This window comes from Amblyomma americanum, chromosome 2 (assembly GCF_052857255.1).
Source record: "Amblyomma americanum isolate KBUSLIRL-KWMA chromosome 2, ASM5285725v1, whole genome shotgun sequence".
In the NCBI taxonomy this organism is placed as follows: Eukaryota; Metazoa; Arthropoda; class Arachnida; order Ixodida; family Ixodidae; genus Amblyomma; species Amblyomma americanum.
The window spans coordinates 217,500,627-217,526,249 of NC_135498.1; the positions used below are offsets into that span (position 1 = coordinate 217,500,627).

A 25,623-nucleotide genomic window follows, 5' to 3' on the forward strand; every position below is an offset into this window, starting at 1 on the left:
CAGGCCGGTACCTTCATTTTAATTCAGTTCACCAGGTTTGCCACAAACGCTCCGTCGTGGCTTCCCTCGTCCGACGTGCCAAAAACATCTGCCCGAGGCCAGAAGATCGGGTGACTGACCTATGCCAAGTGCGCCGAGAACTGAGTGAATACGGCTACCCCAAGCACTTTGTGGATTCCGTTCTTCAAAGGTCATCACGCCCATCTGAACCAGTTGGTCCTCCTTGCCAAGCCTGAGCCGCTATCCCTTATGTGCCGGGCTTGAGCGAGTCTTTGGCTCGCGTTCTGCGCACTTACGGTGTGCACGTCGCTCACGTTTCCCGCATGCAAGCTGAGGCACGAGCTGGTGGCTGTCAAAGACAAAGAAAGAGAAGTTTCCTGGTGTCATCTATAAGATTCTCTGCGCAGACTACGACTACTGCTGTATTGGCGAGAGCGGGAATTTCGAAAGGCAATTGAGGGACCACAAGAACGACGTAAGGAACAAGAAGATTGCATCTAATGTACTCGCGGAACACGTGGAAGCCACGACGCACAATATAGCCTAGGAAGAAGCATCAATCATCGCAAGAGAAAAGAATTGGCTGTCACGTCGACATCTAGAATCGCTGATAATCCAAACAACAGAAAAAACCCTTAACCACAATGCAGGCAATCTCCCGCCTACATACGCAAGATGCTTGGGGCGATTACTGCGACGCACTTAAGCTTGATGCTTTGGGCTTTCCGCCCAGTGATCAAGGCTTCCGCATGGAAGCCGAAACGTTTTCATTAGCCTCTACGTTTCTGCATGCACCGCAGTGAGATGGAGGAGGTGCACTGAACCAGGACGCAAACCGGAACACGACGAAGCAAGCGCCACTTACAGTGAAACTAATTAATTTTTAACTCATTAACCCAAAATTTCGGTTAATTCAAGTTAGTAACTGTGGTTCGGTTTGCAGTGCATAGAAGTCTGTGTGTATAACAGCTCATTAATGCAGTGAAAAATTGGCGCCGCCACCCATAATTCGAACTCCACACCATGAAGGGTCATTGAAAACTGCCGTTGGAAGCTTTCAAGGCTGAACGATAGGTGGCACAACCATCAGGGGGCCATCGATGTCATGTTGGTAGACTGGGAAATCTGGAACAAGTACCAACCGGTTCTTCTGTGCAGTGACTTCTTTGAGAGACTATATTTTGTGTGGTAGGCCACATTATGGTGTTGCGACTTGCATGCCGCTTGCCGTGATCTTGTGTCCACGATATGTGTTCACGTGGAGAGTACTGCACCGAGGTGGTGAAAGAGAAAGTGGCGATTTTACTTGAAAGTGGACGAAGGGAAGGCCAGGAAAGTGGAAATAGCAAAAAAGCAGGGATTCCGCCAAGTACGTCGTTGGCATCTTTCTGCAATAGAAAGACCATCGAAGATGCTTACGAAGCAGAAGATTTCGCCAGCAGCAGGAAAGGCTGGGATTAGAAAGTATCCTGAAGTTAAGACCGCTGTCATCACGTTACTGAAAGAAATGAGAAGCGGTAATACGCCACTGAGCGGCCCAGTTATCATGGCGAAGGTGGCCGATTTCACCTTGTGCTTGAATGTGCAAGAATTTTTCACCTCTCAAGGATGGTTCCACTGCTTCAGGGACAGACTGTCTTGTTTTCCAGGTGTTGTTCAATGAAGCGAAGGAAGTGGACGCGGAAACATGCGCGATGTGGTGAAGCGGTGCCCTGCTGTAGTACCTAGATAGTTTTTCGGCACAGGATATATTTAATGGTAATGAGCCAGCTTTGTTTTACCAGCTTCAGCTGGACAGAACGATCACATTCAAAGGGGACAGCTGTGCTGGCAGTGAGCCCAGCAAAGAGTGGATTACCATTTTGGTTGCCATGAATATGACCGGGATGGGGAAGGCCCCACTTTTTGTGGCTGGGAAGGCACATGAGCCCTGGTGATTAAAGAACATTAAAACGGTGCCTACAGAATACACCGTCAACTGCAAGGCATGGAGGATGGAAGAGTTTCACTTCACTTCACTTTATTACCTTAAAGACCCCACTTTGGGGGTGTTACATAAGGGGTGGGAGTACAAATATGGGTTGAATATGGTTGCTTACATGATATTTATGAAATGCATATTTAAATTGTTCACAAAACTTGATTGGCAGGTGATGGCATCAACGTCGTGGGGAAGGCCATTCCAGTCTTTAGCAGTGCGAAGAAAAAAGGATGCGGAAAAAGTGACGGTGCGGGAGCGTTGGCATGACACTTGCAGTGGATGGCCGGTGCGATGAGATATGCGAGCGGGCGGTGTGATGTAGGGTGGTTGTCCGAGGGAACTGTAAAAAAACTTATGAAACAGACTAAGAGAAGCAATGCGACGACGATGGGCAAGAGTTGATAAACCTGATTGTCGTTTAAGTGACGATACACTGATGTCGTATGAATAGGCAGAATGAATGAACCTCGTGGCGCGATTTTGGACAGATTCTAGTGAACTGATGAGATATGCTTGTTGCGGGCTCCAGATAGCAGATGCGTATTCTAGTTTTGGTCGAATGAGTGATTGGTAGGCGAGAAGTTTAATACTTTGAGGGGCGTGCCGTAGGTGACGTTTCAAAAAACCCAATGACCGGTTAGCTGATGCGAAGAAGCGGCTGCTGAAGTGCGATCGGAGGACGGAGCCAAGCAAACAACATGTTCTGCTCATGATAGATAATTGCTCGGCACACAAGGTCGACGCCGAGCTGATAGCCACTAGGTTGGCCTTCTGCCCACCAACATGACTGCGGCTCTACAGCCGATGGATCAGGGCATCATCAGAAATATGAAATTTTTTTATTCGTTCCACATGCTCAAGCGCATGATTTTTTGCACAAGAAATCAGGAAATGTACAACATCACGTTGCTCACAGCAGTGCAGATGTTGGTGCGTGCATGGGAGCAGGTCACGCTGCCCACAGTTGTGAATTGCTTCCACCAGTAGTATGTGAGGGTAGTGCAAAACGAGACAAGGGCGCTAGCAACAGGCGCTAGCGCCTGTGTTGTGTGCGTCTTTCTTTGTCCCTTGCCTCGTTTTGCGCTACCCTCACATACTATGGATCACCATTACCGACTCGCCCAAGTTTCTACCCTTGTGCTTCCACCACTGTGGCTTTGCTGCTGGAAGCATGCAGGAGAGGTGCAACAACAGAAGTCAGGAACCCCTGCCTATACATGCTGGGACATCAGTTATGTGATTACGTTGAAGTGGATAGCGGTGCAGCAGTGTACGGTGCCCTGAATGATGAGGACATTATTGCTGAAGTTATTGGTGAGCAGTCTGTCCCAGAAGACAAGGACGACAAAGAGAAACAGGCGGCTGTACATCTGTCTACATCAAAAGTTATGGAAGTGCTGAATGTCACGTGCCTTTCCTTCAGCTGCAAAGAGGGGGAACAGGACTCCCTGCATCGCATTCGCACAGCTCAAAGAAAAGAGTAAAAAGGTGATAACAAATTTTTTTGGTAAATAAATGTTTTTTGTTTCCCCAGGGCTCCAAACTTGTCCTTTTTTGCTTACTTTCATTAGTCTGAATTTTGGTTAATTCGAACTGGTTTTGTGGCCCCATGGAATTCAAATTAACAAACATTTACTGTATGTTATTCGCTCAGAGATGAATACCCCGCTTTTTCGAATACCAAACATTCGGATCAAATTGAACATCAAATATTTGCACACCCCTAACTGATGCAGACTTGCAAACACTATCATTGCCTAATGGTGAATTCCACTGATTGATCAAGAGCAGGGTGATGAATCTGTGCCAGAGCAACCAAATCTGCCGCAGGGTACCCAATCTTGATCAACCAGCGAAACACGAACATGCTTCGGCGAGGAACCCAACGGAAGCTGTCATGCGTGTATGGTCCTGGAAGTTGGGCATGGCATCTGTCTTCACATTCTTGCTTGACTAGCTTGACAATGACCAGCCATGATGACATTTGAGTTGTATCTTGCACTTAGCTTGTGAGATGTGCAGCATTTTGTTATGCCCAATGGTCGGTGAGAACCACGACTGAACACCCAGCGTATGGGTCAGCGTCATGTAGCTGGCAATTTTTCGACTGTTTGCGAGGTGATTCGAGAAACAGTATTTTAATAATTTCCTCTGAGGAAACGTACATCTCCCCATCATCAACCACTTTTCGAATCACTCGAGGCAAGCAGCGTCACTCTTGGTTGCGATGATGCCATCAGAATGTAAACAGTCTAACAGTGCTTGGCCATTGCTGAAGTGACGGCACCGCACCCTTGGAGTTCCTGCTGCTAAACCTGCCACCTCTTGGCGGATCAAGTGAGAGTGCTCTGCTGCAGAGTGAGTTGCACTAAAACGACCAGGTCAGCCAGTGGCCACTGCACTTTGCACCAAGGGCACACGAGGTGGCAGTACATATCCCATGGACACCATGGCTGGCAAGGGGTGCTTTTGTGTTTTCTTTTTGTAGGGCTTTCGTTACCACGCCACGTGCTTCAGTCACCAGTAATCGATAGATTCGAAGCATGATTTCAGTGCTGCCGAGGCCATTGAGGATTTTTTGCGCTGTCTAGTTTGTTGTTTAGACACTCTAATTTAGTTTCTTGCGTAGTTTGCATTTTTCTCGTAAGGCAGCGATTTTCGAAACACCTTTGAAGTTCAGGTTCCGGCATAGTGCGCTCACGGTACGGCATCAGCTGCAGAGATCCCACTTGCAGATCCCAGGTGCAGAAAAATCCCACTTGATGCGATTCTTTTGCATCTGTAGCAGATTTTCGGTGCTTCAAGCAGCAGTGACTCTGACGGTATATAAACATGGGCACCTGTTTGCCCATAGGCTCGTTTTCCACTTCTTTTCTGTTTTTTCGCTCATGGAGCTGGTTTTCGGATTGCACTGATGTAATGAATTATATGTCTGGTTTCTGTGGTGTTGCGACATCATAAGCCCAAGATTTACTTCCACCTGCCCAAAAAAAAAAGAATAGACTCCAAGCCCGCTAGAAATCAAGGTACTGACCTCAGATTGAGACGCTTTGTAATATCCCAAAGTTTTGTGAAAGGTGTGGATGTCTTCGCACTGGTCCTAAACTGTCTGAACTGTCTAAATGGCGTCTTGTAAAACTGAGGCATTGTGGAGCATTTTCAAGCAATTTACAGTCAAATCTCCTTTTAACAAACATGGGTATTATGAATTACTAAACATTTCGAAGTGCTCCTAAACATTTTCAAGAAATGCATGCATTTCTTGCATTATATATCAAACGCAGTTTGCCATAAAACGGATAAATTGAACTGGCGAACTCAAAGCTGTGCCCGCTAGGGTGGTAGGCGGCAGGCTTTCCCTCACTACGAAAGTGCATAGTGGTGAAGCGTAGTGCATAGTGGTGAAGCGTAAGTGCCACGGTTTATCTCATTTTCGCCAACAGCACCACAAAAGATATGATAGCAAAAACAACTGGTAGCGGAAGCAGTGACATGGTTGGTTCTTTCCAACAGCCATCCCCTGTTCTAGTCAAGGAGCGGTGGTAGCGACAGCGGCGATAAATTTTGTCTTGGTGTCTAACACGGCTGTAATGTGAGAAAGCCACCCCAGACCTGCTACCATCGCGTACCGTAGTGCTTTGCGGAGAAGCCAACCTAGCTCACGTTTGCCACTCGGTTTTTTGCGCCCTCTGCAATCGCCATGAGCGGCTTCGAAACGACGGTAGTCTCCCATTTGCTGTTCTTTGGCTGACTAAAATTTTCGTCTTAAGCGTTAGTTTTTAGAGAGATTTTATAATAGAAATTTGGCTATGTCGAGCCATTTTATAGTTTCTACCTAATCACTATAAGGAGGGTAGACACTTGGGCTTGTTGGTTCATTTCAAGGGTTGAAACTGTTGTGCAAAATAGACAGGGACTCAGAAAGACAACACCCAGTAGCGCTGTGTGTGCTGTCTTTCTGAGTCCGTTTTTTTTCCGCTACGTTTTCTACCCTTGCTATAACCACTGCATGGCTTTTTGTAATTTTCCTGTGTGTAAATTATCACAAATGGTATGGCAAATGTACTTTTTGTGCTCTGGAATTTTTTTTGCTCCTTCTTTTAAAACTTTTTTAGCTGAAACTAATAATGTCGAAAAGTACATTTATCACCTATATTTTGAAAAATTACATTTTACTGTGAAAATTTACTTGGTATGAAAAATTTATATCAAACACACTTTAAAATTTTGATTTTTTTCATGTAGTGTCAGAAAAAAAATTTCTAGCTTGAAGAGTTTTTGTGTTATAAACTCAAACTTTTTGTGGCTAGTTAACAATACATTGGAACATTTTGTATGTTCAAGAATTCCAACTTTTTTTGTGTGTGCTGATTTTTTTTGCAATATTTATACAAATTATTTTTGTTGAAATAAATGTCTTCTGAAAACTCATTCCATTTCTATCATGTTCATGTAAGTTTCAGTTTTTAACTGTCCATATTTTTCATGAAAAAAATTGTCTCAGACCTATCAAAGACAGTGATTTTTCCCGTGGTAACGAAATATTTAATCCAAGAAGGACAGCTCCACCCAGTGTGTTTGTTCTTAGTAGAGATGGGGCTCCTCTTTGAGGCTAGGGTGATGTTGAATATTGTGCTGTCGCTGTGTAGCCTAGCCCTAGAGATTCTTTAAACTAGTATGTGGAAATGGCCTGTGGGAGCAGCATTTCATCTTTTGACCTTTAGTAGCTTTCAGAAAGCGTGCCAAGATAGAAGTCGGTGTGTGCAGGGCCTGGTGGTTCCCTTGCTGAGCAGTGCTGTGGCCCAGTTCAAGAAGTACCGCTGCCCCCGCATGAAGAGGCACCTCAGTGAGTGGGCGCTCTCCTTCACAGCTCCGACATTGCACTACTCACCTACTGCAGTGTTTTATGGAGGCCTAGCCTCATATATGCAGACCCATTTTTCCAACTCCAGTAATGTGGACTTGCACGACATTTTGCACTTTGTTGAAGAATCGTCGCGTAAATCACAGGCAGGAAAGTGTGCATATTCACAACCAATATTTCATTTTTCAGCAGCGCAGGAGACAAAGGACGAGACAAGTGCACAGACACGGCGCTGATGTGCACTGTGTCTGTGCACTTGTCTCGTCCTTTGTCTCCTACGCTGCTGAAAAACAATGTCACACCAACTTGCCCAAGCTTCTACAATATTTCGTTTTCCGAGGAGTCTAGAAGTTTGATTTTTCAGCCTAAAGTAGAATACTGTGAAGACTTACCTGACAGAAACGTGACAGGGCATCGCCTTCGCAACCAACCGGCTCTTTGCTGCCATGAAGGGTGCCATCTTGGATTTAAATGGAATCGGCCGGATGTATGGCTTGGACAGGTTTTGCTATTTATTCCTCATTGTAGCCACTCAAGTCAACGGCATTCGCTTTGTTACCATTGAGGTGGTGATTGTGTTGAATATAGGATAGCGTCTGCAATGGCTTAGACGATGCCGTTGATGATGGGGTGACATGTGGATGGAGGTGCAGTTGGCGGCATTCCCTGCCTTGATCTTCGCATTTCCCTGAAAAAGAAAACTCGATTCTCGCTTCCTCGCAATTTTTTGCATGCCCTGCAGCCATGTTGTACCATCTGTTGTTCGTGACATGACTTTGGCTCAACTCAAGGGGTCGAATACTTATTTCCAAAATGACTATAGCAAATGCACGCTGCGCAAACGTAAACTGTTGTGGGAAAGTTCAAAGATAGAACGTGATGCCAAGAAACGCGTGAGCCTTGTTCACGATAAGCTGAAAGTTGACGGCGTGTTGTATGTCTGGGATGACGGACGAAATGAGCGTGTGGCTCTTCCATCACGAAATGAAACAAAATATGAGCGCTCGATTCCTTCAGCAGCAAATTCCACGAATGACTGACAGAAAGCAGGCGAAAATACTCAAGAACTGAGAGTGTTAAATGTGAATGCCCAGAGTCTCCTCAATAAGACAGATAAGCTTGAGTACCTTCATTTAGTGCATGACCCTCACATAACAGTCATCACTGAGACTTGGTTGCATGATGCTGTAAGTGATTCCGTCCTGATACCCAGCTCCCACCAAATATTTCGTCACGACCGACCCACACGGGGCGGTGGCGTAGCAGTGGTATTAAAAAACCCCCTAAACGGCATTGTCCTTAATCAAATCCCAGATCATGAAAGCCTAATTATCCAAGTAAATTGTTGGGGCCATTTATTCACAGTGTGTGCTGTTTACAGAGCACCGTCATGCTCTACTGATTATTTGTTTAGGCTTTACGATCACTTATGCCTACTTAAAAAAGACCGCCTCATGCTTGCTGGTGATTTTAATCTTCCCGAAATCAATTGGAGTAACCCAAAATCTGTTTTTGATGTTATTGAAAACCCTCTGACTGATATTATGCTCACGTGCAATCTTGTGCAAACTGTAACTGATTATACTCGGGAAATTGGAAATGCCGGTTCTACTCTTGATTTAATCTTTGTCAACAGGAATGTGTCTGACTATACGGTATCGGTGGACGCTGGCATTTCTGATCATCATGTCGTAAACTTGTCCTTTCGAATAGCAAATCGACAAGGCCATAAGCAACAACCTGTTTGTACTGTAAAAACTTTTCACGAGCCAATGACCAAGCCATTTTGGACACCCTGTGGCATTTTTCTGATAATCTATGTGGTGATGTGAAATCATTATGGAAGTCTTTCATGGAAACTGTACAGTTTTGCCTCGAAACTCATGTACCAAACAGACGTTTACAAACAAAAAGAACCCATGGATGACACGAGAAATTATTCACATCCATCGCAATCTAAAACGTGCTAAACATAGCGGTCATTTCAATAGCAGCCATCAATCCCTTAAAACTGCACTAGCCTCTCACTTATCCGAAGCAAAAGCAAAATACTTCACTCACTCACTCCCGAGGTTTTTAAAGGATAGACCTGAGAAGTTCTGGCGTTACCTCAGCGAAACTAAAAAAGAGCCGAGTCAATTATCTGTTAATAATTGCATTTCACATGACCCGTCCGTTATTTCCAACTGCTTTAATCAGTACTTTCACTCTGTTTTCACCATGGCACATGATGACGTCCAGTTTGATTATTCGCTCCCGGATCTATCACCCGATTTCATTACGTACGAAGGTATTTTTAATATGCTCCTCAACCTTAAAGTGAAGACCTCTGTCGGCCCTAATTATGTACCTAACGTATTCCTACGTCGCTATGCGGAACCCCTGGCCCATATTCTTACTCATCTGTTCCAGTTATCATTTCGAAACAATGTTCTTCCTGACGATTGGCGAATGGCTCGAGTGATTCCGGTTTTCAAAAAAGGTGACCGTCTTGATGTTGGAAACTATCGTCCAATTTCATTAACCTCCAGCATATGTAAACTCATGGAACATATCGTGTCTAACTTCATAATTGCATTTCTCGAAAAACACAATATTTTGTCGTGCTTCAGCATGGATTTCGGAAAGGTCTTTCAACTGTTACTCAACTGGTAACTGCCATTCACGAAGTGGCATCCTCTCTTGATAAGGCCGAGCAAATAGATATGATATTCCTAGACTTCAGCAAAGCGTTTGATCGTGTCTCACATAGCAAACTAATCCTAAAACTTCAGAACATTGGTCTTCCTCTACCGATAATGAAATGGATTCAAGCCTACTTCAGTAACCGAAAACAGTTCGTCCACGTCAATGGCTGCTCCTCTGAAATTTTACCGGTTGGCTCTGGTGTCCCTCAGGGTAGTGTCCTTGGCCCTGTTTTATTCTTAATATATATTAATGACATCGTTGCCTCAGTTGACATCGCATCTGTTAGTATCAGGCTATTTGCAGATGACTGCGTTCTGTTCAAAACTATTCGTTGTACCGATGACCGAATTGCTTTGAACAATAACCTTAATGCTGTACACCAGTGGTGTAGCCTTTGGTCTATGGAATTAAACCGAGAAAAATTCGTCCTTCTTCAGGTAACTAACAAGAAAACCCCGTCCCAGTTTTTGTACAAAATCAACGAATATCCAATAGTTCAGGTCGACGAGTATAAATACCTAGGTGTGACGATAACTAATCATTTGAATTGGACGAGCCACATTAATAAAACCTGTGCATCAGCCTTTAAGAAACTAGGTTTTCTTCATTTTAAATTAAGATCAGCCCCTTCCCATGTTAAGCTGCTTGCATTCAATACCCTAATCAGACCTCAGCGGGAGTATGCTTGTGTAGTATGGGACCCTTACTTGAAGAAAAACGTAACCAAACTAGAAATGGTACAGAGAAAAGCCGTCTGTTCATATTCAATTCATATGGCCGATTAGATTAACCATCGTCTCTGATGAGTGCTAACAACATTTTGACGTTACAAAGCCGACCAATGATTTCCAGGCTGCGGTTTCTGTATCTGCTCAACAATCACCAACTTGGCATAAATCCACAATTGTTCATTCATCCACGTGTGAGTCGTCAAACTCGGCACTCCCACCGTCACAACCTGGAACCAATCTTTGCACGTACGAACAGATTTAAAAGTTCTTTTTTTCCACGCACTGTCACCCAGTGAAATGCTCTTCCAAGAGATGTTTTTTCCGCTGATAATGTAACAGTTTTTGAAGCAAGTGTACGAAAAACCCTGTGCTGATTTTTTCCTTTATATATATATTTTTTTGCTTTAATGGTTTTTATTTATTTATTTATACAGAATACCCCTAAAGGCCCTCGAGAGGGTATTACATGGGGGTGGGGGGGGCACAGGCAAATCAACAGAATAAAACAAAACCACAAATATAAAACAACAAAAGCAAAAATAAGACACTTCGCATGACATAAGTAAGCAAAAGAATCAAAAGAGTGGCAGCGCGGCAAAGAACGAAGATTACTGCAGTATTAAAATTATACAAACAGAACACTAATGCAATGAATCATTTAATAACATACCCTGCAATAACATACCCTATAAAGGAAGCCATGAAAAAATAACAATGTATGCGAAGAGTTAAGCAGTAGTTATTGAAGATATAAGATTAAAATATTTATCAGGATCAGTGGTGGTTGCGATATGTGAAGGCAGAGTGTTCCAGTCAGATATTGTGCGTGGTAAGAATGAATGCGCATAGTTAAATGTTCTGCACGTGAAACGCCTAACTTTAAAGGGATGATCGCGGCGGTCAAAAGTCGAAGGAGGCAAAGAAAAAAAGTCGTTATGAAGTGATGGATGATGATAAAGTTTATGAAAAAGTGATAGTCGTGCAATTTTGCGGCGGAGACATAAATCCTGGAGACCTGCGCGTTTCTTTAAGGCTGTGATGCTGGTGTTACGTGAATAATCAAAGTAAATAAAACGAACGGCGCGGTTCTGCAATGATTCAATGTTATTTATTAGGTAAGATTGGTTCATTTTCCGCCGATTCATTTTCCCGTTTTCTACTTTATATCATGTGTTTGCACTGCACCCTGTTCGTTTTATATTTTGTGATTGCTTCCCAATGGTGGCGCTGAATTGCATTTTTTGTGACCTGTATTGCCCTTCCTGCTTGGTCTTCAATGACTGCAGTATGTTTTAAATAAATAAAATAAATATTGTCACTTGCAAACAGAACATGGGAAATGGCCAAGTTAACAATTTTTCACGTCAGTTTTCTTGCAGCAATATTTTTGAATTTCATTGATTTTTGGACAATTTTTTCGAGTTCCACTGGACATGAAGAAGACTGTATAAAAGAGCCCAAGACGTGAGGATTGACCCAAACATTTGTGCTATGTCAGGCCTGGCAGCCACTCCCTGAAGTACAGCCAACAACAGACAGAGCCTCTGCTTTGGAGAGATAGACCTAGAAGTGCCTGCTCATTCTCTGCTGCTTGTTAGTAGTCTCTCTCTCTGCTTGCAGTCAGGGGCTACTGCGATCCACGTGCTGCTGCTACGAGCTTGGCTGGTCTTAACAATGTTTACGTCTCCTGCCACACCTCGGTGGGGTCGCCACTGCCCCACAACTCCACCGCTGCGAATACCGTTCATCCAAAAGGAGAACGCGCACTCGCTTCCAGTATGGCCCACGTTAGTGGTAACTGTCGGGCCCTTATATTTCACCCCTTTCGCTTTATGCAAAGGTCGCGTAATCAACCCCCCCCCCATTTGCCATGTGAGCAATCTGAAACATTACATTTGCGCACGCTCTCCTTTAGTCCGACTGTGCATGGTCGAATGTATCCTTAGAGCACAGACGTCAACACGCCCTACCGCTTACATATGGCTAAAAGGCAAGGCTATCAGCCTCTGTAGTTCATCTTCCAGCAGGTCTGAAAGAGTGTGTAGAATGATATGCGATGTGTAGCATTTGCATGGCAAGTTTCAAAGAGTAAAGGGTTCTGCAGCGTAGATATAGCTCCTGCAATTTCAAGCACAGCTGCTTTAGTTTTGTATAAGAGCGGCATTAGCAAGGATTTATGGCGCTCCCTACAAAAGCACATCACAAGGGTGCGACATTCCCATAGAGCCATTGGGGCCGATTTTTGAATGCGACGGTGGCAGTGCCTGGGAGTGGCGGTAAACGCATGGATTGCTCAAAACTCCCTGATACAAGCTGAGACAGGCCAATCCAGAAATCCAATATGGCGGCACGCGTTCAGGCGGCTGGTTGCGGACGGTTACTCGCGCGTTCATGGTGCTGGCGGACGCTAGCTGGATTCAAGCTTCGTACATACTGGTGACTCACTGCTCCCGTGCTGCTTTTCTTCCGATTTACTTGCGTTATGTGCTGCGTGTATTTCGACGTGTCTGTTGAGGTGGCATGGTGGCGAGCGGCGCGACTGCATAGCAGCTACTTGGGGCGCTCGCTCGAGAAGCAAAAGCGCAAACAATTCAGTGCAAACAAAAGTAGTGATTCTTAGCGTCAGTGGCATGGCAATATCAGTGACAGCCGCTCCAAACAATCAGTATCGGAAAATGCCAGTATGCTGCAAAAAGGTACGGTACTATCAAAATAAGTATGGCATACATAACCAAATGCTACGTCAATCAATATATGTGCGTACACAATAACTTTGTACAGATTCAGGTAATTGGCAGTGAAGTAAAACATTTCACATGTATTGAAATGTATCAATGTGTTTCAATGAGTATTCACATACAAAGTTAGCCAGCGAAAAATTTCAAACTTTAACTTGTGCAGAAGAATTCACTGTGCATAAGTAGACCGAGGACAACATAATATGTTCCAGTGCTACATATAGCTTCATGTACAGACACCAAGAAAAGTTCACCCAACTCTGCTAACAATGGGCATGTTTACCTCTTGGCTAATGAGTTGCAGGCTTGCTTGCTTTAGGGCATGGCTCGTCTGGCACGCCCTTTTTCGGTTACTTGTTTAATGTAGACACAAAGGGAAGGAAAATGTGGCCAAGGCAGGTCGATAAACGACTTCGAAAATTCGCACAACAGTTGTGGCCGTGGCTGGTGCGCAACAGCAATAATCAGAGGTCATTAATTCAGATTGCAGTGATGACACACTGGAGAGTAACCCAAAATATGCATGCGTATAAAGAGGTCATCAGAGAGAACAAATATAATGTGCAATGTGTATAACAAGCCACTAATTCTTGTCTGTGTGGCATTATATTGCATCTAGCACAATGTCAGGTAATTTACTAAATGGTAAATTGCAAGTGGTTCTTGTACTGTACAGTGTCCGCACATGTTAAGGGATCCAATATAACATAATAACATGCCGGCCACTAGTACTACGTCCCTCCTAATGTATGTGTTGCTTGGGGACATAAAACCCTCAATGTTACAAATTGCAGAAAGAATTCCTAAAACAGCCACTATAAGTAGCACTTTATCACACTTAAGGGAAAATAGCGCAAAAGACGGCGACAAGTGAAGAAAATAACAGGACCACCGGAAAAGTAATCATCCTAGGGGATACGCAAATTCCAAAGAAGCGCGTGTACCTTCTGCGAATGGGACCAAAGTTCACAGTCGAGCCACACCTGTGTAAAGAGGAAAAGGTGACACTCACCCGGTCTATTTCGCGTCTTGTGCACGATGACCACCGACCGAAGTGTATTCATGATTGTGCTGCTATTGTGGCCACGACAGCAAGTGCTTACAAATATAGGCAGGGGTACGACTTGTTGGTTAAGTTTCTAGTATCGAACCAGTCGAGACTACTGACAGCAGATAAGGAGGGCTGTTTCGTGGTCCTGCCTGAAACAATGTTCTCGGCTAAGGCGATGCCAGCTGTCCAGAAGACCTTTGTTCCGATCCAGGATAAACCGGAGCAAGTAAAAACTGCGGCCCTGCATTTAATTGAAGGACTGAACCCCGACCGACTCAGAGCAGGAGTGAAAAAAGCGAAAGGCCTTTGTTTAAAAGTCTTTTTCTCTGTCCAGACACATAAGGTTGACTTGCCATTTCGTGTGATTGTGACGGAGAAGGGTACTTGGCAATATGAAGTCTCCTGATACCTACAGAAGCGTTTGGCTTCCCTGGCTGCTAGTGACCCTTTTAGGGTTCGCAACTCCCAGATCATTGTAAAATTTCTTCAGCATGATAATCCAGAGTCCTGTAATGTACTTAGTGTAGACGTGGTAGATTTGTTTTACTCTCTCCCTCCCAATGAAAGGATGAGTGCGGTGGAAAAATGTATCAGAGCAGACAGCGATGAAGAATTTATGGGGGCTTGTGGCATATTAGTAGCTAGCTTCCATTTTATGTAAAGGCTACATTCATTGAATGGGAAGGTAAGCTTTTCACGCAAAAAGCGGGTGTTTGCATTGGTTCCAGGGTGGCACCGGTGTTAAGTGACATCTTTTTATCTTTCGTAGATTGGGGTATTCAAGCAAACTTGACTGAGATAGCGTCGCGGATTTTCCGTTACGTTGACGACTTCTTAATCCTTGTTGATAAAACTAATTTTCCTAGACATATGACTGATGTTCTGAAAGTGTTTAAAGAAAATGCTCATAGTCTGCAATTCACCACAGAGGCCACGGCCGATAACAAGCTGCAGTTTTTATATTTGAGCCTGGAAGTTCAGACGGGACATATTTGTTGGGAATACTTTCCAAGGGCTGGCAAGCCGTTGTTGAACTACAAGTCACATCATTCTAAAACAGTAAAAACAGGAATTGTTGTCTCATTGTTGTTTTCTGCTTTGTCCAAATCTTGTGACCATTTGATTAATCAGAGCTTTAAGGAACAGGCTAAAAGTTTAAGAGAAGCAGGTTACCCGAATGATGCCATCTTGTTGGGCTGGAGCAAGATAGCAAAAAAACTTAAGACTTCGGCTGGTGTGCCTGGGCTAGACAGAGAGAAGGAAAGGAAGAAGGTCGCAGTTCTCCTGTATGTGCTCCGCCTTTCGCATAACCTGAAAAAAGTGGCGAACAGGTTAATAGGTTATGTGCTAAGGTAGAAAGACAGGCTGAAAAAAAAAAACGAATCCCAAAGTACCTGTGGAATTAAACATAAAGCTAAGTATGTTCCATGCTCTGAAGGGGTTGTTTATAAAATTCCTTTTTCTTGCGGACAAGTGTACATTGACCAGACGGGTCGTTGTATTAACACGCGCCTAACTGAGCATGCTAATACATTGGAGGCTAATAAACCTACGGATCTAGTTGATCATGTCAGCGACTGCAAATCTTGCATCCCTTCTTTTCATCACAGGGATGTTTTGTACAATCACCCAACACAGTTAACTAGGAAGATTATGGAGGCTTTCTATATGAATAAAAAAGCTAGATTGTGCGTTAGCAGCCCGTCGGTTTGCCTGCATGACAGCGAAGTTCGTTTCCTTGATCCCACTTAACTACACGTTTGTTTGCTTTGTTATCTTGTTTGGTTGCACTGTTTATATTCCTTGTTTTCTGTGAATAAACCTTCAGTTGTGACTTAGCGCTGGTCCTGTTGTTTTCTTCACTTGTCCCCGTCTTTTGCGTTATTTTTCCTTAAGTATGTATCACCAACTCGTCCACCTTGCCATCGTGTTGAACTTTATCACAGTTTGAGAATGCCTGTTTTGCACACTAGCATACATGTCAACCAAGTGACATCTTATGCGTATACCGTACTTAATTGTTACAGAGCCGAACACTTGAGCCAGTCTGTTTTTGCTGGCGCTGGATTCCAGATGTTACTATTTTCCCCAACTGCAAAATAGAGTGCAACAGTCATGACCAGAGGATGGCAAATTATATACCATAAAATCCTTGGGTTCTGCAGAGTACTTATTGGATTTTTTGAGCAGCTGTCTCAACATTAAGTTTTACTACTTTTTTTTTTCTACTAATCACGCTAAAACTGCTTATAGAGACTGATTTCAGCATACAGCTAGTCATTATTAATTGAATTCTGGCATTTCTTGAGTGGCTCTATGGCTATGTGGTTGTTGAACAGGTGGAGAAAAAAACCATATAACACGGGGTTCCCTGGTAGCTTTTGTGAGCTGTTAGTATTCATCAATAATAAGTAAATTCAAAACCCCTGGTCATAACAATGCTCAGACTAACAAGGCACACAATAGTTCCAGAAAGCAACCTTGCATTTCATAAAAAGTAGCGCAGCAAGAGCAAAAGCAAGTACAATAAATGTGCTACCAGAGCAGAATTATAAACTAGCATTGCAACCACACTCACTCACTGTGGTGAACTGTGTGTGTGAAAGACGCTTAGAAGAAGAGTGTTGTGGCTCAGCAGAAAAGCCACAACTTTCTTTACATAACAATTACCAAACACTTATGAACATAACAAATAAATAGTTCAACAAAAGTTCGAGAGAGGGCACATAAACAGTAGGCAGCAGTAAAAAACTAAATATTTTAATCATTTATTAACACGATCCGTCATGAATATAAACAGTATATTTACTCTCTTTCTAGTGGGAGCACTGTGTTTCGAATTTGTATCTGTGCTTCTGTTGACGAATGAGGTGCACCCATGTAGCCTTGTGTGGCACAATAATTAAGAAACTTCAGACTGCAGCCTACTGAACAGAACATACCTTGCCGGTTTGGCATCCTTTCAACCGGAATCATACACACATTCGATATGTGGGCACTGTACACACTACGTGATTTCTTGTCTGAAGGCGGAATCTAATTTCTTTAATAATATAGACATTCTTCAGGGGTTGCGGCAGCAAACATGAAAACGCGCTCAGGATCACCATTCTCCTTGAGTAGTATGAAAAGTTGGTGTCACTCATGGACAGAGCCACCGTCTGCTGTAAGCAGTGTTCTCTCACATGTACACTCAGTAGTTCTCAAATCAAAAAAGAGTGGCAGCAATATGGTACACATTTCCATATACTATGCGAGGGGCATCTTGTGGTGACCCTTGCATGTCACATGAACTGGAACCCTGCGGCCTGCTGTGGCTTGCGGTTTGTATGCTGCTTCATGACAACAATACGGAAACACCCTCCAAGTTGATGAGGAATGCATTTGTTTTCACTGCACAGTCTCCTTGAGAAAGCTTGAAAACTTTGCCAATCCAGATATCTTTTAGAGTGGCAACGAATTGGTGCAGATTGTGTGTCTCAGTTTGGCCTTTTTTTTTAATGAATAATTCAAAAAAGGTTTGCAAAGGGTCTTACAGAAATCAACTAGTGAAAAGATGAGTAAATTGAAAATCTTCTTTTAGATAGTCCACAGCAGGAGCAAGGCTTTGATGTAGCGCGGTTGCTTGTCCCGAGGGCAATCCTATCTATGGGTGACTCAAGGAAGACATGGTGTTCCGAACCCTCACACCACAACTCGTCATCCTGCTTTTTCAGGGTTGAATAGTTGAGGCTGTCAAAAAACTTATCTGCCTTTTCCACGAACTCCGCTGTAAATTTGGCATCAACAGGAAGCCCCTGAATAGTAATGAGAGCGAGAAGTGCCACAGGCGCAGATTTGCTGAGCACTTTTGTGCCATACTTAACACTCATGTCAGTGAAGGGCATGGGTTGTTCTTTAGTTTCTTTACTAATCTGCTTTTGAGATATTGGTTGGTGTGTTCAGATGCGGTTCATGGATGGGATGGAGCAGCACAGATGACTGCTGTCACCAAGTGACCTTTTGTTTCAAGCCACTGAATTAAATCTAATAGCAGCTTGTATATTGCAAGAGCTGATGATGCTTTGCGGGCCGCCGCAAAGGCTACTGGCTGAGTCCAAGTTCTTGATATGCCAGACACTGCCATAACAAGAGCTTTGTTTGCCATATGAGAAGTCCTTGTATTCCCATCATCTATGAAGCCAATTACGGCATCCCTCATAGCCTGAGTCGCTTTGGGACATTCAACCCCCCTAAACCATAAACAATATCTTGTGACTGTCATACACCAAAATTCTTTTCAAGGCTATTTCATTGAATAAAAGGCAACATGCTTTGTCATGGCACCTGTAATGGTACCAAGTGTCATTGGGATGTCTGCCAGCCAGTGCCTCAGCTTCCTCACATGCGGCAAAGGAAGCAGTGCTCTAAAGAACCACCAAGATTTTTGGTAGTGAAAGAACAAATTGAGAGCAAATTGTTTGTCTTTACCAGTGCTTTTTGGATTTTGGAAAAGAGCAGAGCCTCATCTGAAAAAAGCTATTGTAGCAAATGCAGCTCATGCTTTTTTAGAGCCTCCTGATGTGTTGCTTGCCTTCTCTCATGCCTTTTTCTAATCCGGCCCAGTACTGTCCTGTAACTGTCGCTTATCTGTCGCTTTGAGAATGCAGTTTCTAAATCCCCTTTGGTTGATTTGGGCAGTGTAAGCAGATGTGCGTCGCGTCCGTCTTTTTGGTGCTCTCGGTGCAGATGTCACCATTGCCTGTCCAACACTGGCCTGTCTGGCACCGCTGAAGCCACTGGGCCAGCTTCACCTGAAAGAAAACAAAGAGACGTCTATCTGTAAACCTCACAGAGCAGCCTAGATCCCATACAAATTGCTGTTAGGGTGCAATCACAGGGCGACTAATTGCCCACCGTGCAATGCTATGTCGTGTTTTGTTTGAAGTGATGAACATACTCAGGTGGAAGTGAGCATTCATAGGTGAAGTTTATCATGTAGTGGTCGGAAGATTTTCCGGTCTAAGGACCACAAATTCACAACCACAGAAATTCAACGTGGCAAGAAAGCAGTTTACAAGAGAATAGAGCAAGCTTTACAAGAGAATGCGCAGCTCAATACCATTGATGAGCTGGTGCAGCAGTGCTGTGAAGCGCGCAGCCTTAAGGCCAGTCTATCGCACTCCACGCATGCACTGAGGACTTATGCAACGTCACACTCCATTCTTCAGCCGCCAACGCCAGTTCTTCCCCCATGGAAGTTTGTACAGCTCAGCGACAACAAGCCAACAGATAATCGCCGGCCAACATCTGCTCATTCGGCATCATTGCTTCGCCAGAAATTTGAGGAACAAGATGCTTGCCTGCCTGAAGGATCCACTGTTGTCTACGTAGACGCAAGCATACAAGACTGCAAAGCAACAACATCTATCTACTGCCCGTGCAGACCTGCCCTGAATCAAACCTCTTGGTTTCAGCTTACGGAACCCCCTTCGTCCTTTCGTGCTGAGCTCGCTGCAGTTCAAGAAGCACTCTGCTCTGTGGCCGACTTAACTATGCTCCCTGCGGCCCGCGTTGTCATCCGCACTGACGCCCTTCAAGCTGTCCGGTTGCTACGACATGTTAGCCGCTCTCCCACGATATGTCAGGACATCCACCAGCTCGCGGCACGCATCCCGCAGCCAGTACGTATTGAATGGGTTCCATGGTATCTGCTGACCTATCAAAGGCAGGTAGATTTAGCGACCCGCCTTGCGAATCCAAACTCATCACCGCCTCGGCTACTTCATTTGGACAATTTTAACCTCCTTTCATCAAGAAAGGAACTCCTCCAGCGCCGCACATGTGCTCTCATCCCTCAATGTGCGGTAACCCTCCCCCGCGGTCTTACCCGTGCAGAGGAGGTTGCGCTTAGGAGGTTCCGGGTCGGGGTTGCCCTCACACCAGCCATCACTCGGAAGTGGCCTCAGTACCGAGAATTGTTTCCTTGGCCAGGGTGTCCGGTATGTAAACACGAGGACATTGAGGCCGACATTCATCACTTACTGTGGGACTGCCCAACTCTCAAGCCTACAAGGACCCGGCACCTGATGGCAGCAGGTCTTTCACCAAGCAACCCTTCTTCATACATTGCCTGGACACAGGGACCGTACCATCGTTCTTTACTGGACTTCATCAAATCCGCTAGCCTTTTTCCATTCATTTAGATCATTCATCACACCTTCACCTATCATTGATGCCCTGGGGCAACAAATTTCGCTTTAAAAAAAAAAGAAAGCAGTTCATTACAGAACATGCAAAGTTTTATGAAACATTGACAGAGAGCAACAACCATTGCAAAGTAATAGTTTTTGTTTGTACTAGTTCTTACTCGGCTGCAAAAGTGAAGTTTACAGAAATGCGACTGTAGCGCATTGTATTTCCTCATGTATCTCGTTCAGCTGCTACGTCATCGTTTACATGCACCACATCAAGCTTGGTGGTGCCATGCCCAGTGCAGGCTGTGGAACGGCAAGCTGCACCCACTTTCAGCTTAGGATGCTTTTGTTAGCTGCAGCTGATATCAAGGCGGAAAATCTTCAAGCGCCGACCAATCGTTAAAAAAGATGAAGTTTCGGCCCCGGCTTACGTTGGCCTTGTTCACAATGAAAGAAAGACAGGAGTGAAGGCAAGTTATATAGGTTTCATGATATGACGCAAGCAGCGGGGGTAGATTGCCTACGTTGCGATTAAGCGTGTTTGCCGTCGTCTGAATATAAAAAGATTCTAGGTAAAGCCTTGTCGTCTTGCTCTTTTCTTTTCCGATTATCTTCGTGCCGTCCCAGTCGATGTCATGGCCCTCGGAGACAGCATGATCAGCCAGTGCGTTTGTTGCCACGCGCTTTCATCAAGTGCATGCTGCTTTCATCAAGTGCAGCTGGTATCAAGTGCAGGTGGCAGGTGCACATTTCCCTCATCTGATATGCTATAAAGTCGAGACTGGTCACATTCATGTAAACGTGGCTGCGAGACAACTGGTATCTCGAGTGCTGTATATATGTTGCATTATCAGCAATTTAAAAACTTTGTGAACAAAGTGACTGAAAGTATGCCTATAACCATATGTTTTGTTCTGAAAACAATAAATGTACACAATGTTCAGACACAGCTGTGTCTGAACATTGTCTACATTTTCATGACATGGAGGTGTTATGCAATGGGAAAATCAAGAAATAATTTTTTGCATTAAAGTAAAACTGATGCACTATTACAGACCTCTCGATATCCATCACGAAAATGTCAAGGCTACCGGTTTATAGTTTTTCATGGAAATGAAAAAATGAGCATTTTGCAATAAATTCTCGTTTTCGTTGTTCTCTTACCGTCATAGGGAAAGTTCCGTGGTGCTGTTGTGGGCACTCTGATGGGTGTACCTGGGCTAGCACCTGTTGAAAAAGAACAAACGCACTGTAGGAGGCTGGAAACCAGGTGTTTTAATGCTCAGGTGTAATTTTTCATAAACTAGCTTCGCATTGCATATGTGAAAAAAAAAAAACATAGAAGGGGAGAGAACGAAGGTGGGTACAGAAAAAATTTTTAAAAATGCGGCCCGTGCTGCCTTTTTTATAAAGACCCTGAAGCGCCCTCGGAAGCGCCGCGAAAAAGTCATGAAGAACTGGGCGAAACTGTTTCTGGGATCTTGACGAAAGCGGGCACATCAGAAAGGAATGAGATAAGCGATACTGTGGAGAGTTCGGTGCATGGTCGATCTTGTGCGCTTAGAGCGAGAAACGTCGGGGACAGCCGGGGTGGAAGGCTGAGGGCAATGCTTAGAGCAGGTCCTACCATGGAGTGGCAGAACTATGGTGCACAACAGTTTCGAGCAACGCTTCCACGAGGCACACTGCTGGGGTGTTCAGCATGAATATCACCCATCAAAGCTGCCTGTGCATCTAAAAAAAAAGCAGCCTTTCTGTATGCAGCTCAAGGCGCGCTTTCAACTTTCAGCGCGCTGCCCCTACCTACTGTTAGTGAGGCCTGCAGGATAATTCTGAATGCGACGCTCACATCGCGGCTGCAGAAAACGCGCATGAACAACACGCACATAATATATATGCAAGCTCTAAATTCTATAAAAGCTAAACCAAACTGTAACAGCGAGACACTTGAGATTAAGCCAGACAGTGAGGCATGTGCCACACAAATGTAAGCAAGCAAAATAAAGTACCGAACGGTCCCACACTTCAGAAAGGCAATGCCACGTTGAGCCATCTACAACTGCAGCACGGCCTCTTATTTTTGCTTTAATGAATCTAAACGTACTTTTTAAACGCATCTTGCAAAAGCAAAGCCGCTGCAGTAAACTGCACCAGGTGAAATTTGTTGTATTCTATCGGCAATTTCAAATCGCAACGGTCAACGTCGACCAAAACAAAGGCACGAAGGATGCAACGGTTTTGTGAACTTGTTACGCCAAGAGGGATATAATATGCAGTGAATTCATAAATACCTGAGGCGAGCACGAACACTGGAGAAGTATTGTCCACTCTTTTCGGATGTGCTGTACCGCTCTGCGCTGCTCCCGTGTATACGTCGCGTCGGCAGCGTCGGACACGTTGAGGTTTCGTTTCTCCCACTTTCGCCCTCGCTGCCCGCACGGCCGTCTGCAGCTGCACCGGCTGTGCTGCTCGCGGCGGCGCTTGGGGCCCGGACGTGATGTATCATCTACGCAAATCATGTTTTTGATATTTTATTTCTAATACTTATGGCTGGTTATAATTTAGTTCACAAGCAGGTTTTTCTTGTCTATTATGGTCGAGAAATATTACTTTTATTAGGCTTAACTTCAGCTGTGTTTACCACTGATACCAGGATCACTGCAATTGTTTTGACTGTGGCGGCACCCACGGCGCGGACGCGCAACTTGGAACATGCCACAGTCGTGGCGCATCGTTTCATTCGCCAAAGGAACAGGTATACATACATCCCAACCCTGGCCACAGGAGCATGGTGCGATGAGCACACATTACACGCACGCGACGACCAAGAGGCACGAATCTGCTGCTCTTAGAAAGGCATTTTGAAGGGCGGCGTCTCGCGACTGCCCATCCCACTTGATAACAGCGCAAAAACTAAGTCAGTTGTTGACAGTAATTACTGCCAGCAAGGCAAAGTTACTTCGGAACTGCACTCTGTCTCAATAAAATCGGCCCTCATGAGCAAACAGACTTATCTGAGAGGCGATGACTACCAGCATTCAATATATTGCATTCTCTTGCATTTCTACAGCCTTGTCATCAGTTTCGATAAACCTCCCGAGGACATGAACTTTACTCATATCATGCAGGAAATGACGCAACATGCCAAAAAGCATCTTTCGCGCAACTTAGGTCTAATAAACCTCATGCAGTGCATTAAACCAGCTGGCTTACCTACTGAAAATTAAGGTTTGTGATGCTTATATGTTAATAAATGTCCCTGAATTTAAGAAAATGAGAGGCATTGAACATTCGGCTACATAGCTGACGATAATCTGGGTCCTTCTTTTACAAAAATATTTTCAACGAAATAATTTATAGGCAGCTTCAGGCATGGCCAGTCTCGAGGGGAGTGCGCGCTGTTTAGGACACACAAAAAGCGATATCTGCGTAATTAAGTATTATGCACATCTCCCAGTAATCAATTTATTTGTCAGTTAAGTATGTGAATCTGTCTTTAAATGGTACAAGTATCGTCTTAAGCTATGAGCTAATAGTGGCCCTCTCTACCGTTCACTCATCGTGGTGACTTTTCTCCCCGACAGTATAGTTTTATGCAACGAGCCCAAAACTTTTGTTCTTTGAGTTTTCATTCTCTTCCCTTAGCATTAACCATGAGACATACAAGACAAATTCATCAGAGTACGTCCTTCTGGATTTAAAACCACAAATGGCTGACATAGTTCTGAGGATTCTTCCTTTTAAATGTTTTCATCGAGCAAATTTGGTGATGAAAAATTTGTGCACATGTAGACTGCATTGAGGACCCGCAGCCCAAGCAGCTAGTTTTTGTTTTCTTTGATTTCAGTGTTGCACTCACCACGAATCAGCAGGCGACAGTTTGAAACCAAGCGAACGCCACCTGCCATTGCAGATGCAGGCTGGGAGTGAGCGGTGGGGTTGTCGTGCCGCTAGCGGCAGCAGATGGCGCAACTCTGGAGAACAATTCCCATTGCTTCCGTGGCAAATGGGAAGACCGTAGGAAAGAGCGCGCCCCCCTCGAGACCGGCCGTGCCTGGAATAGTTCTACTAGTTTGGCCAGGTCAGTTCAGTGCAGTATAGCAGCTGTCAAGGAGACCAGAGGGTCCCGGAAACTTGTTTTGAGGCAGCCAAACAGCTGATATCTTTTTCTTTATTTATTTATTTATTTATTTATTTATTTATTTATTTATTTATTTATTACAAACTGCAGACCCTTGGGTCCAAGCAGAGGGGCATTAGAGTATATACAAATAATAATGAACAAAACAGGAACGAACAAGTACACATTTATACAATTATTAGTCACACTGTAGCCAGTAAACCATAGTTCCAGTCCGATATTGTCCGAGGAAAAATAGGGTGTGAGTGTGTCAGGTTGACGATGTCTTGTGTGGCAGGTTAATGCAGGCATTATATAAGGTGATTTATTCATTTGAAGTTTGTTGTTAAGAAGGAGGGAAAGGAATTCAAGTCTCAACTGCTTTCGACGTGATTCAAGGGTAGGTATACAATTGTCTGCCATAACTTTAGAGGGAGAGTGAAGCCGTGCGAATTTATTAAATATAAACCTAACCGCCTTTCATTGTATTCTTTCAAGGTGACTGATATTTGACTTAATGTGAGGATCCCATGAAATACATGCATACTCGAGCTTTGGTCGAACAAATGAAAAGTGACAGAGTAATTTTAAATTAGTAGGGGCGCTTTTTAGTTTGTGTCTCAAAAAGCACAGTTTGTGGAAAGCAGAAGAACAAATATTAATATGTGTGTTCCGTGACAATTTTAATGTCGAAGTAACACCCAAATATTTGTAGTTGATAGCTTCGCGTAGTGGAGAAGAACCTAATGTATTGAAAAAATAAGTGTTTTTTTTTTTACGAGTGACACGAAGACCTGCTGATTTTTCAGCGTTGAGAAGCATCCCCCATTCACTGTGTCACTTCAATATGCTGTTTAGGTCTCTTTCAAGGACAGTCTGGTCATGTGGACAGGTTATATCGTTATACAGTACACAATCATCGGCAAAAAGCCTAATTTGCACACCGGGAGACATGACATTAAAGATGTCATTTATGTACAGTAGGAAGAGCAGGGGGCCCAAAACACTACCTTGCGGTACTCCTGATGTGACTGGAAGAGTGGCCAAGCTATGTTCACCTATTGTGACGTATTGAGTCCGTTTGGTCAGGTACGCAATAATCCAGTTTACAAAAATATCAGGTATGCCAATAATTTTAAGTTGATTTATTAATTTGTCGTGAGGAACCTTATCGAACGCGTTAGTGAAGTCTAAAAATATTACATCCATTTGGCCATTATTGTCAAGGGATAAAGCAAAAGAATGAATCACTGATACCAACTGTGTTATAGTGG

At 44.1% G+C, this 25,623-nt stretch overlaps 1 protein-coding gene across 2 annotated transcripts in view; it reads left to right on the forward strand.

Annotated features, from left to right (window-relative positions):
• gry (trafficking protein particle complex subunit 11 gry) overlaps positions 1-25,623 on the forward strand; it is a 374,318-nt gene that overhangs the window by 98,700 nt on the left and 249,995 nt on the right. For both annotated transcript variants that reach the window (XM_077655723.1, XM_077655724.1), the window contains exon 12: positions 6,749-6,827. In XM_077655723.1, the coding sequence (XP_077511849.1) occupies positions 6,749-6,827 (79 nt within the window). The remainder of the gene's footprint in view (positions 1-6,748; positions 6,828-25,623) is intronic.